This window comes from Frankliniella occidentalis, unplaced genomic scaffold, assembly GCF_000697945.3.
Source record: "Frankliniella occidentalis isolate FOCC.00 unplaced genomic scaffold, Focc_3.1 Scaffold4, whole genome shotgun sequence".
NCBI classification, from domain to species: domain Eukaryota; kingdom Metazoa; phylum Arthropoda; class Insecta; order Thysanoptera; family Thripidae; genus Frankliniella; species Frankliniella occidentalis.
The window spans coordinates 3,859,901-3,872,953 of NW_026267134.1; the positions used below are offsets into that span (position 1 = coordinate 3,859,901).

The following is a 13,053-nucleotide window of genomic DNA, read 5'->3' on the forward strand; positions in this document are numbered from 1 at the left end:
AATCATCACCCTCCCTGTCGCAGACGTACCCGGGCAACAACGTGGTCCCCGGGCTGGTGGGCGCCCTGCGCGGCACCTGGGGCTGGCTGGTGGGCCGGCCCGGCGCCAAGGTGCTGCTGGGCCGGTCCGTGACGGACATGTCCTGGCCCGCGCCGCCCGTGTCCGCGCCCGCCTCCATGGTGGCCGCCGCGCTCCTCGTGCTCGCCAACAACCGCGCCGACGCCGAGAAGATCATCGCGGGCCTCATCGCCACCCTGGTCGCCTACCGCAGCTACGAGCTGTACTCCGGGGCGTGAACAATAAAGCCGACCGGACCGGACCCGCGGCCGGACCGCCGCCCCCATACCTCCCCGTCGTCTCCTCTTTTGTCCCGCGGCCGCGGCCGCACCCCGCCCGACTGTTTTCCATTCAGAAATGTCAGGCTCGCTCTACGCGCTGAGCTCAGCTGCGCCGGGGCCGCGCGGGGCCGCCGTGCCGGGGGCCAGGGACGGGGGGCCGCATGCGTGAGCTGCTCCACCTCGTCGCCGCCGCCCTGGCCCTGGCCGTGTGAGAACCCACCCCGAGCAGCACCGCGACCCTCCGACCCGCGCGACCCTCCGACCCCTTTACCTGGCCCTGACCTTTCGCGACTTCTTGCCGCGCTCCAAGCAAAGGGGATCGGAAGAAAGGCTCCCTAAACGGGAGAGAGAGAGGGAGCGAGCGCGCTCCGCGGCGAGGAAGGAGGAGGAGAAGAAGAATCATGGCGGTGTTCATTGTTCTTGCTCGCACCACAGGGGAGGCGGGCGGGCGTCTTGGGCAAGAAGTTGGCGTGGTCCCACGGTACCATGTGTCACCTCCCTGCCCGAGCCGCTCGCACTCGTCCATGAGCCCGGCCCCGCGGCCGCCGGGTTGGGCCAGGTCGCGGCCGCACTCAGGCCCGTATGTTAAGGTATCCTGATGTATTCCGTTTCTGTTGTTTAATTTGTCTGAAATTTGCACCACTTGGTAATGAATGCCACTCAAATCGTTGGGTGAAATATGAAAAGTGCTTACAGTATAGTTTAGGAGATATAATAAAAATAAAATTAGCATTGGTTCTTATGGGAAAACCACCCGTCGACCATGTTAATTTGTGTTTAAAACGATACTATTTGTACAACTGCCGTAAAAGAGGACTTAATTTATTCCTTAGAGTTTGACGGTCAAGTCGACTACAAAATAACTTCATTTTGCAAGATAGTTTGCTTGAAATACCATTTTAAACAACTCAAAGTGACGATTTTGTGGAGGAGGCCCCCCGCATGACGGCAACGCCGCCCACGCAGGGCCCCCCCGCCGGCCCCCGCAGCCCTCCCACTCCCTTGGCGCTCCTTTCAAACGTAGTTCCTGCCCCGCGACGCTACACTCGACATGTAAAGGGACAATTTTGTGCACATCCAAACCGAATGGAACTGGACAAATTGTTATACGTTACAATCTGTCCAATTATACAAACAATATTGCATCCGTTCTGTATGTGCACGGAAACGTTTCCGTTTTGGGAGCAACGTTGTCTCTTTACATTTAGAGTGTAGTTCCGTCGTTTGATGAACCGTATGAGTGTGCACTGATTGCCTTCAATTTAGTTTAAAGTGAATATATCATTCAAACTCTATACTTTTCCTCCACTTAATATGGGAGTGTGTAAAGATGCAGCCATGTTATGTTCTCTGAACAGTGTTAGGTGGAAGATTGAAATGCACTTTGCATTAGGAGAGGAAAAAAGCACTTATTTTGTTCACAATTTATTATAAAAACAAAAAAAGTAATGTACATAATTAACTGTCTTACCAATTGGATTGTATCCGTTAGGCACCTGGTGACAAAAGTGTTAAATTTATTTTTCACGGGGCAAAAACAATGATCAACCTGGTATGTGAGAGCACCAAGTAGTGTACGCAGATGATAGATTCAAAAGTCTCCGAATGGCAACTGTTGGCTGGTCTCGAAGTCAGGAGGTAAATATTCTTTAAAAAGATCAGGGGAGGACTGCCTTTCTTCAGGTTCATTTGAAGTCCATGCTACATGTAAAAATTCATTAACAGGTTCAGTAGCAGTAGAGGTTGAAGCTGTAAATGGTAAAACTGTGTTATTTGTCACTGATGCAGTAGTTGAATGCCCTGCATTCTGCTTCTGACACCAATCACATAATTTGTCTATGGAGGCTTGATGTTTAGTAACACTTTTCACTAATGTAGTTACTCCTGTCACACCACTGGCATTAAAAGTGTCTTGAATAGATTCAACTGTTAAACCACCTTTAGCAAATTTATCTAGCATGCCCTTAGTTAGTACGTTCTCTAGATGTCTTTTTAACTCCATTCTGTTAATTAAAGTAGTTACAAGTATAGATTCAGAAATGAGAAATGAAGCTGACAATTTTAGTTCTTGTAAAATAAGATGTAACATGGTGATGTCTGCTACAGCATCATGTGCATCCTTTAATGAAATATTTAAATCTTGGGCAACTATTCCCAATGCATTTGATTTTCCAGGTCTATTTTTTTTAAGAATAGGTAGGGAATCCACAAGACCCTTTACTGTAGACTGAAATCTTTGCAATTGGCCACTGCGAGTGATTGCTGCTAAAATTCTGGGACCATCAAATGCAAAGGCATTATGAGCACACAAATAAACAACCTTTCCAAATGAAACTAGAAAATCTATAAAACTGGTAATGGCAGCTTGGAGAGGGATTGCTTTCACCTGTTTTCCATGCCTAAAGAGGTCCCCGGAATTGGATGTTAACCCGTTAACTTTAGTTGTTTCCTTTGGGATAGATTTTGTGGGCCTGATAAATGTGTCAAAAATTTTTTTGCCACATCTAGCCCCTATTTGCAAAATGTCAGAGTCAGCTTTAAGCCCACCTGTTTCCAAATCAAATAAAACTACAACTCCCTCAGCCTCCCCACCAACCAACCAGTTCTCAGAAATATCATCCTCACCCAACGGTATCACTTCAACTCCATCTAGTACTAAAAGGTTACAATTTGATTCATAAGTGGTGCCCTCTGCTACCTCTTTTCTATACTTAATATTTGCCCTGTGTTTAGCCTTAATTATTCTTTTTTTTTTAAAGTCTCTAGTGTTATAAAGGGACCGCCTACTTGTAGTTGCTCTATCTGTGCTTTTTACATATGAAGTATTAAATGGAATGCCAGGACTAAGAGTAGTCAACTCCATAGTCTTTTGGGTGTAAACCTCTCCCAAATTTTTTTTCCCCACAACTGCAGCATAACGGAAATCAGCTGACTCTGACATACTGAGGCAGGTGTTTTTTGGACACTTTCTAGCCATCATAGAGTTTATACTTTCATTACTATTACTTGAAGCAGCAGCAGAAAACTTGTTGGCATTGTCAGCTAATTTGTTAAAAACATCAATTAAATCTTCTCTAAGTTGCTCATTTGTGAATCCCCCCGGAACAGTTCTATGATCATAATTCTCTGGATCTCTCTTGTAGCCGCACCAATTGCCACAAAGAGTGTGATCATTAAATGTGTGGAGGGGTATAGCTCTTAAAGCAATAGCCATTGCAGCAGAGTTTCCCTTATTTTGAGATAAAGCATAAGTAAAACAAGTATGCAACCACTTAATTGCTTCTGCATTAATTTCACCATGTTTTTTTTCCATGCCATATAAAACTTTTTTTACCCCCTTGCTAGCATGATTCTTATCACTTTGTTTAACAATTTCATGAGAGGCTGCTGCCCTGCAAGCTGCTACAGAGGAGCAGTCCTCATCTGTTACCAAAACACCAACCTCTAAATTTTGGCTTTTCAAGATATTGCTATCTATTACTAATTTTTTCGCAACATGAGCTTCCATACCCTTAGCACTCCCAAAATAATTTAACCTACAATCATGTGTATCGGGAGTGTGGCCTGCTTCACACATCATACACATTCTATTATCTGTATCATAATCTATAACTTTCCCCGTAAAATTACCAACCATACACCCATACCCATTTAAACTATCATAATTTCTTCCAGCCGCTCTCCTACTCCAACCCATGTCAAACGATACCATTATCCTTACCACCTTTTCAAATGTTGTCACTGTCGTTGGAATGATGAAGTCTGCGCTGAGATGTTCTGGCCTACAAGTGTTGAAGAAATAAGTAGCATGATTATTAAATACAGTAGAATTGTTACATGGGTCTTTGTATTTGTTTTATTGACAAAACAATACATGATAGAGAGCCATGAATAAACAAGTATAAAGTGAATCTAAAAGAAACAATCAAAAAAACAAAGTCGCGTTCAACAAAAACAATAAAGCATTGAATATGTCAACAATAATATCACAGTTCGGACTTGTTTAATAACCTAAAAATATGTTATGGTGACTAGCCGTTTATAGTACTATTAAAAAAATTCACTTTCACCACTACTGGTTGAGAAGTTACTCAGTTTACGCTACCTTGTTTGATACGATTCTTGCACCCACCACAGTCCCATGAACTGGCATGACATAATCACTGCTCTTACTGAATTGTTGTTGCTAACAATGTAATATGATTATCTTACAGAATCTGCTCCAGGGCGGCCTTGTTCTGGATGGTGAGCTCCCTTTCTTCCTTTGCAGCCTCCTCGCAGCTCACTTTGGCTACCTCCTCAACCTTTTTTCCCACACTGCGCTCATACTTCTTGTAGGTTTGGTACGACATAATAGGCATGTTCATGGCAGCAAACAAAGCTCTGAGAGGAGCGTAAAGGGATCCACTGTTGATAACACCTGCAGACACAAAAATAAACACCAAGAAACATTAGTACAGTACTGTGTGCTGGCACGATGTGGGGTTATGTTCCCCCTTGTTTCCACGCGTGAAACACTTACCCAGTGCGAATTTTGCGTTCACATCGAACAGAGTTTCGCGGTTTAGACTATCTGCATGCCGTTTCCCGGTAGGGACGACGTTGATAGTGCAGCATTTGTGACAACGAACGTTGAGAATAGACCCCAAACCAAATAACTTCTCGTCCTCGATGTTGTCCAGAGACATGCACTCCTTGCAGTAGCAGCACCACAGGCCTTTTCCCAGCACCTTGTATTCCACGATTCGGCGCCCTCCTGCACAATTAGTATTATCCTCGGTTTCTGTGCTCTTCGCCTTTTTGGGTGCAGCATTTTCTTCGACAGAGCCTGGACTAAGTTTTCGTCGCACAGCTGCCTTTGGCGTCTCTGGGATTTCCCACTCGGCTTGTTCCAGCTCTTCCTCTGTTTCTTCCGCTTGTCTCGCTTCCCTGGCTCTCTTGAGGGCTGCTGCTTTAGCCTGGAGTGTGTGCAGCCTCTTCGCGGAGATAATTCTTCCTTTATGTCTCGGCATTTTGGTATTAAAATATAAAGAATACCAAGTTGAGATGTGTGATCTTGGCGGCCGGCAGTGAGTGACTGACGTAAATAAACATGGCGTCGTGTCGGCTGCTGCTGCAGGGCTACCACTTGCAACGTTGCCGCATCGCACAAAACAAAAAGTAGTTCGAGACATCAATGTTTAATGGAGTTAACTTTTTGAAATAGGGTACCTGTTTATTTTTTACCATACATAGATCATTGTTCAAAGTCCTATCTCCCCGTTTAGAACGCGAAACAAGAATAACTTGCATTATATTAATACCTTATCATATTTCAGGTTGGCAGCGAAAACCGGAGAGTCAGATCCAAAAGTGCCTCGACCAGGCTCCGGCCGCATTTCGTCGACTTTAAAATTATCGTAAATTAGAGTCTAGATGCCATGATTTGTTTTAAATGTCTGCTCTGACAGCCTTGTAGCCCTTTGCGACCCTCACATTTGCTTCTTATGTCCCCGGGGGAAAGTTTACATTTCAGAGCTGACTGCACTGTCTACAGGGACTGTCCACATCAGGATACCTTAAAACAGCCCGCTGCTTGCTCCGCCTTGCTCGCACTCGCTCACGAATGCATGCATGCGGTCTCTAATTGGCCTCTGCTGGCTGCAATCGATGGCCGACTAATAACTTTGTGCGGTGCGACTAACGGGTCAGGTTGGCAGCCCTGCTCCGGCAGCTCCTTCGCCTTGTTGGCAGCTCTTGATAAACCCTCTCCTCTCCGCGCGGCCGCGACAGCCCTGCTGCAACAGCGGGGAGGAGGATGATGGAACTGCGAGCCGCGCCACGGCCGCGAGCAAGCGGGCTAATCTCGAAAAAAGAAACACAACCGAGTGCTGTAACTCATTAATAAGGACAGCCAATCCGGGGCCGGGGCTGCTCTAACAGAGCTGTCCGCCGGGCCCAGCCCAGCGCGAAAGCAGGCTGTGTGCGCGCCGCGCGCGGCCGCGACAAGCGCGCCAACATAACCTCTTCACACGTCGCGCGGGGCTCCGCGGGAGAGATTTACGACTCGGCCGGCGCCTTGTCCAGGCCGGGTGTAATAGGACCCGATTAAGGCCCCCCGATGCAGATCCGGCCGCCGCCGCCGCGGCCCCGGCCCCGCCTGCCGCGCGGCGCGAGGGCACCTGCCGCTCCGCCGCGGACAGGACCGGACGGCGACAGCGGCGGGCCAGAGGACGGCGACAGTGGCACGCCCAGAGGGCGCACCACGCCCCGCGGCCGCAAGGGCGGCGAGGCCTGCTCGCGCTTTGCTGCACGCGCTCCAATCAAAGTTTGGGATTCCTCAGCAAGGCAGCTCCTTGTCACTGAGGTAGCGATGTCCGTTTTTCAAAAACAAGAAAAAGAGTGCCCCAGCAGCGCGGCGGCGAGGGCGAGGAAGGGCGGCCGCCCGCCGTGGAATTATAAAATTGTTGCTTCAATTGCTCGCTCGTCACGTCGCACACGAGCCGCTCTTCTTGTTGCAAATGCTTTGCTGCTGCTGCTGCTGCTGCTGCAGCAGCGGCCGGACTCGTCTCGTGTCGGGGCTGCTGCGCGCATACCAGCGCGGCCGCGGCAGGGCCAGCAGGGCAAAGAAGCACTGCTTCACTTCCTCGCCACACTGCCAACAGCAGTCGCCTGGGACACCGTCACCCTCACCAAACCACCACCCCTCAGCCTAACGGCCGTCCAGTCCGTCCCGCATGGAACGAAAACTCCCTGCTCCTAGCAGTTCAAAACCCTCTAAAGCCTGTTTTCACGAGGCACGCCAAAGAAAGTTCACTGTACTTGATCCTTGACAGTGCACAACACGCTTGATTCAGGAGATATGGACTTGAAAAATTAAGGATCAAGTACGTACGATGTTTTTGGCCCCATGAACTGCTCAGTTTTTTGGGTGCGGACGCGGCGTCGTCGTGCCCTTCTTAGACACGAACGCGACTCGTCCGGCTGTCGCCAACGAGGCATAAAAGAAGTGATCCCATACCGTGCACGGTGCTTTTTATTTTTAAAATTTTATTTTTTTCCCGCGCCGCGCTCGCGTTGCAATGCCGCCGCTTATTGGCGTGGCGGTGACGATGTGATGCAGTTCCTGGCGCGGGGCTGCGCGGAGGCGCGCGGGCACGCTCTCAATGACTTTCCCCCGGCTCTGCCGGTCCTGCCGCCCCGCGCCGCCCCGTAACGGCTGCACTGATTGTCTCACCCTCCTCTCTCTCGCTCTCTCTCTCTCCCTCTCTCGTTCTCTCTCTCTCACCCCACAGCCGCGGCTCGGGGGACCGTATGTATAGGGGGGTTGAACGGAGCCGCGGCGCGAGGAGGTTGCAGCTGGACTGCTGGCTGGAGTCGGAGGGGAGGGGAGGGGGTGACTGAGTGACTGGCGCGGTGAGGTACAGGCGCGGTCAGAACGACGAGCGCAGCGGCCGCGGCCGCGCCGTCAACGTTCGAAGGTTTGAATAATAGTAATAATAATATAGTTAAAAAGTATATATGCTTGTACAAATACTCTAACCAAACTTCTGGAAAACACCAGAGTGGTATCGCATTTTTTTGGTCTCCCCACCCCCCCTTCTCAACGGAATTTCCTTTCCACGCAGGGGCTGAGAGAACATCACAAAATGTAATTCCCAATTTTAAAGTCAATTTTCCCATTGCTCTGCCAGGGCATTTATAACGCTTTAAATAGAGGGACGCTTGGAGCAAAAAAATAAAAATAAGATGACTGTAACTGACCAGCGATGACCGTTGTTGTTAGGAGCCCGGTCCTCCTCTTCGCGCGCTATTCAATCCCCCCACTCCACCCCCCACCCCTTCCCCGACCCTGGCCATGCATGCAGGAAAGCGAGAAAAGGTCGAATTACTTTGCATTGCTGTGCAGCTCGACGGGGCAATCTTTAATTTCTCGATGAGGGCGAGGAGGGGAGGGGGGGGGGGCTCGATCGTGTGATTCACACGGTCTCCACTTCCCACCGATCACCGCCATTATTTCCCATACCACCTCGTCTACACCTCACACAAACACACACTCACATACATACTTTTCTCAAAGAAATCTTGTTTTCCTTTTTTTTTCGGCGCAGCACGAAGACGAAGAGGGTCAAATCGCAGCCTAGCCTCATCCTCGTCTTTTTCTCAGCCCGGGTTATCCATAAAACGCCGCACCTCTTTCTGCGAACATCTGCTTTTGCCTTGCAGCAGCAGGCCTCGGAAAGTCGAAATATTAAAAACGAAAAAAAACAAACAAAAAATGAATCATAATTAGCGGACGCTTCTCTGCGCCATCCAAGGCAACCGGGTACCAGTCGCGCGGCGCAACGCCGACCCGTCTGTTTGAGGATAACGACATAATCGATCCGGTCCTAATATGTAGAGGCGGCGTCAGGCCACTGCCGGACCAGCAGGACCCGCAGGGGCAAGAGGCTATATACCCCTGCAGGCCGCGGGGACTTCCCCTGGCTTGCACTGGAAATGCAAGTGTGTGAATGTCGCTCACCTGCAGGTGAGCGACATTCACACACTTGCATTTCCAGTGTGTCCTGTGCGCGCGCGCCCACGCGTGTTCTGTGGGGCTGATATCTGAATGGATTTTGATAATTTCGATGCGATAAAGCCGCTCAGTATTGATTACAGACTCATGTACTCATTATTGTGGCTTGACAATATCGAGCCGTAAATATATTGGTAGCGCGGTATACCTCACCGTGTTATCGTAGAGCGATACCCATCCCATGAAGGTTTCACGATGGCGATACTCCGATATCTTGATGTAAGATACTTCAACTTCATGGTAGAACCCGGGCGTAGAAGAACACCAGGCGTGAAGATAACTCCCTCTGCTCGGCCCCCCCATCATAGATAAAGAGTGAGAGAGAGAGAGAGAGCGGCATGGAGTTCGGTCATTTGAGTTACACCTTCTCTCTCGCGCACGCACACCTCCACGCCTTACCGGACACTAGGAGGGGGCAGGTGAGGAGGTAGCCTCGCCTTATCACTAAGGCCCGCACACACCCTTCCGCCAAGAAACAACTCTTATCGGCGGGAAATACAAATAGGAACGTGCGGGCCGCAGTAAATCGAACCCGCCCGGTGACTTTTAGCACTGCAATGGCGCTGCTGCCGTTGGCGGCGGCGGTGACGCGATGTGGGGTCAAAGGGAACGGAGGCGCGTCGACACTTCTTCGGGACGCCAATCTCGTTGGGAAAGTATGCGGTCGGTTATTGCATCTAGGGCCGAGCGCCAACAGCCTGTCTCTCCCTCCATCTCTCTCCCTCTCTCTTCTACTCCACTCCACCCGACCGAGGCACTCGCTGGAGACGTGTGGGAGAGAGAGAGAGACAGTGAGAGAGGAGGAGACAGCGGTAGAGAGAGAGAGCAACCTGTTCAACAGCACCAGTGGCGGCGGGTCAGAGGACATAGACCTCTCGCAGTGTCACAGAGTGCACGCCTCCGCGGTCGGCTATGAAAACATCCAGGCTCAGCTGACAGGGAACAGAGAGAGAGGGAGAGAGACAGAGAGAGAGAGAAAGGAGAGAGAGAGAGAGAGAGGTAAGAGAGAGAATAGGGGGGGGGGGTAACGACTTGCCCTCCGAACGTAACGCTTGCACAAGTCGGCCGCACGGCGGCGGCGGCGGCGCGCGGCGGTTGAAGATGACGCTGACCACTCCTCTCCTCTGCCGCCGCCGCCCCGCGGCGACCAGCCGGGGTCACGCGTTCGCAGGTCGCAGGTCGCGCAGCTCAGAGGTCACCCGCTATGGTCGCAGGTGCGGCCGAGCTGCGCGCCCGCTCACTGAACGTCCCGTCGTGGGCCGCCGCACCTCATGTGCCATATCACTTTCATTCGCCGTGGGGCCATGTAACGCATTTCGATCGCAAGTGAAATTTGTTTTTCGTCCCGTCTTCGCGCGACTAACCGTCGTACTCCTCTCTCCCTCTCTCTCTCTCTCCCCCTTCTCTCTCTCTGATGGGCGCGCGTTACGAGCTGCACACGCCGTGTCCGCGCCGCTCCAACGCTTCCGTTCAGAAGGCTGGTTGTGATGACACGACCGGGCCTCGCTAATGCCCCTCGCCGTATGGAGTCGTGCCGATATAATTATCGCAGAGGCTTGTGACACCTCACACTCACTCTCCGCCCCGGGGTGCGGCGCACAGCAGCGCACTACTTTACACATACCTACCGCTCTCTATCGCTGCGATATCGCCCGGCTTCCGATAGGGAGCGGCCACCAGCAAACAGTCAAGCTCGCCTCGGCGGGAAACACGACCGGCCGCCGCCTTACAAACGCAGCGCGACAGTTTTTCTTATTTTCTTTCTTTCCTATCGCCGCTTTTATACTCGCCCATATCGATAACGACGTCGCGGCGATCGCGTCGACACGACATTCCGAGCGCGCGGAGACTCTGCGCGGCGCTCCCGTCCCGTCACGCGTTTAGACCTCCTCCTGGCAAGCCGCCCGTCGCGCGTCGCCTCGCCTCATTCAAACCGAAGCGCGCGCTTTTACAAGCGTTTTCACCCCGATTTCCGGCCAAAAGAGAGGCGCAGGAAAAGGGGAGGCGTGTGCGGTGAGGCGACGGGGAACATGCAGCAGCAGTAGTCCCCGTGCACGTGTGATTAAGACTTTCTTCGGCTGGTTCGGCCTGTTCGGCTGATCCGCTGGCAAGCCGTTTTGCCTTCACCCTTTTGCTTTCTGCGTGATTACGCCTGATTCCAGACTTACACTGCTGCTGCTATGACGGCGCCAAAGGCTTGACTACACACCACAAGCCCCCATTACAGGGAGCGACAAAAAAATAAGGGAAGAGAAAAGAATAAAGTAGTCGGGGGAAGTACGCTACGCATGCTGGAAAAAAAGAGACCGAGTAGCTCAAAAATCATCTCTCCGATCACCGGTGTAATAATTTCTAGATCGACGCCGGCCATGTGTGTGTCTACGCGTGATAAATCGAAGAGAAAAACAAACCGTAAATGTAATAACTTAGGATGAGCGGGCGCGTCTGGAAAAAAGAAGAAGAAGAGGTGCTGTTTGTAAATGGTTCCAGGACACGCCCTCTGGCCGCAGAGCCCTCCCGCCCGTCTGTCTCTCTCGCTCTCGGGGGCGGAGGTGTCGTTAGCTCGCCGCAGGGGTCAACTTTCTCTGTCTGACACCTCGGCGCGGCCGCACGCGTGTCTGTCACGGATGATGCAGCCGCAGTCACCGTCTGATCGGCAGTTGTGTCACTCAGAGGGATTCAGAACGGTTGTCTCTCGCGGCTGGGCCGCGCCATGTAACCCACCTCACAAATGGTTGCCGCTGTTGGCGTCACAACTGACGCCCGTTGCAAGGTCACAGGCGGATGAAGTAGTGAGAATTTGACGGCCATCCGACAGACAAACTGGCCTCATATTTCGTTTCCCGTTGGCGCGTGCAGTCAGAAGGGAGCCACACACATATACTACTCTTGACGAATGCAGCAGGGGGGGCTTTGGGCTGCATGGCTCCAGCTGCTGCAGCAGCAGGGAGCCCCACGCTCGAGCTCGAAATAACCTCCCCCTAAATAGTCTCCGTCCGCTCACCGGAACACACCTCATCGGGAAGGTGGCGGCTAAGGGGCCTAAGAATAACAGCCGACACGGCCTCGGGGCTCAAAGCGCGCCGGGGTCTTTTGTTTATTCTCAGAAAGTCGCCGCGACCACCGAATAATCAGCAAAGAACAAGGAAGACTTTAAAAAAAAGAAGAGAGAGAGAAAAGAAATAATCGCAGCACACACACACACACACACACATGCCACGGTGAGGGAGGAAATGCGATTTTTATCTGATTTGTTTATTGGCCTTAGCTGCCGCGCGCGTGTGCAGCGGGGAGAGATGTGCCATTTGAAGAGCGTCGTACACCTCTCCTCCCTGGAGACCTCTCCTCTACTCTCCGCCGCGCTAAATTACCCTCATAACCGACCGGCCGGCCGCCGCCCCGCCCCGACCTCTCGGCGACAGCGCAGCAGATGCACCGATACCAACAAGAATGGCGCGTTATAAGCTCTCTCTCTCTCTCTCCTCCGCTCTCCCCGCTCTCCGCCCCCCAACACAACTCGTTCATAAAGCGTTCGTTTTTCTTTCCCAATTGGCTGTACGTACACCTAAAAGGCAACCCTCCCGCCCCACCCATCTCTCCACACTCCCGTTTGCCGCAGAGCAAATTGATTGTACGTTCAATAAATCCCCCGGAAGGCCTTCACGATGGACGCACGCTGCTGCCGCCGCCCCGTCTTGTCCAGGAGGACGCACGGGATGAACAAGGAGGATGAGCGAGATAGAAAGAGAGAGAGGGAGAGAGGAGATAGCGATGAGCGAGCGAGAGGAAAGGAGACAGAGCGAGGTAGTGATGAATGGCGAGATACTTTGTTATAGCCGGGGCGAGAGATGGCCGCCTGTTATTTAGAGCGGGTGGGGAGGTACCCCGGAGGTAGCCGGAGGTACCCGGAGGGCCCCGGGGGCGGGGTACCCCAGCAAGACGGCCCCGCGCGCGAGCATGCAAACCAATTTACGAGATCAATATCCTGCATCACGCGCGTGGGGCATAACGATAAGACATGGGAGGACAGTAGTGCGGCACGGCCCTTTGCGTTATGCCTTGTTGTGAGAGCTTGAAGTTTACTGGGCCCGCGCACGGAGGGTGAGAGAGAGGGGGGGAGGGAGAGAGAGGGGGAGAGAGAGAGAGGGAGAGGGAGAG

General features: G+C 51.9%; 2 protein-coding genes across 2 annotated transcripts in view; both read right to left on the bottom strand.

Annotated features, from left to right (window-relative positions):
• Positions 1 to 13,053, bottom strand: part of LOC113204193 (protein inscuteable homolog) — a 93,721-nt gene that overhangs the window by 45,000 nt on the left and 35,668 nt on the right. The gene's annotated exons all lie outside the window — the stretch shown is intronic.
• LOC127749568 (uncharacterized) lies at positions 1,748 to 5,952 on the bottom strand. Its single transcript, XM_052268269.1, has 3 exons — positions 4,861 to 5,952; positions 4,551 to 4,758; positions 1,748 to 4,120 (listed from the first exon to the last, which is right to left on the bottom strand). The coding sequence occupies exons 1-3, from the start codon at positions 5,510 to 5,512 to the stop codon at positions 1,930 to 1,932; spliced, it is 3,051 nt and encodes a 1,016-aa protein (XP_052124229.1). The 5' UTR covers positions 5,513 to 5,952; the 3' UTR covers positions 1,748 to 1,929.

Coding starts and splice junctions, on each gene's coding strand:
- LOC127749568 (XM_052268269.1), bottom strand. CDS start 5,512: ATGTCTCGAACTACTTTTTGTTTTGTGCGATGCGGCAACGTTGCAAGT. Junction 4,759..4,860: donor GAACGCAAAATTCGCACTGG/GTAAGTGTTTCA, acceptor TTGTGTCTGCAG/GTGTTATCAACAGTGGATCC. Junction 4,121..4,550: donor GCCGCCCTGGAGCAGATTCT/GTAAGATAATCA, acceptor CAACACTTGTAG/GCCAGAACATCTCAGCGCAG.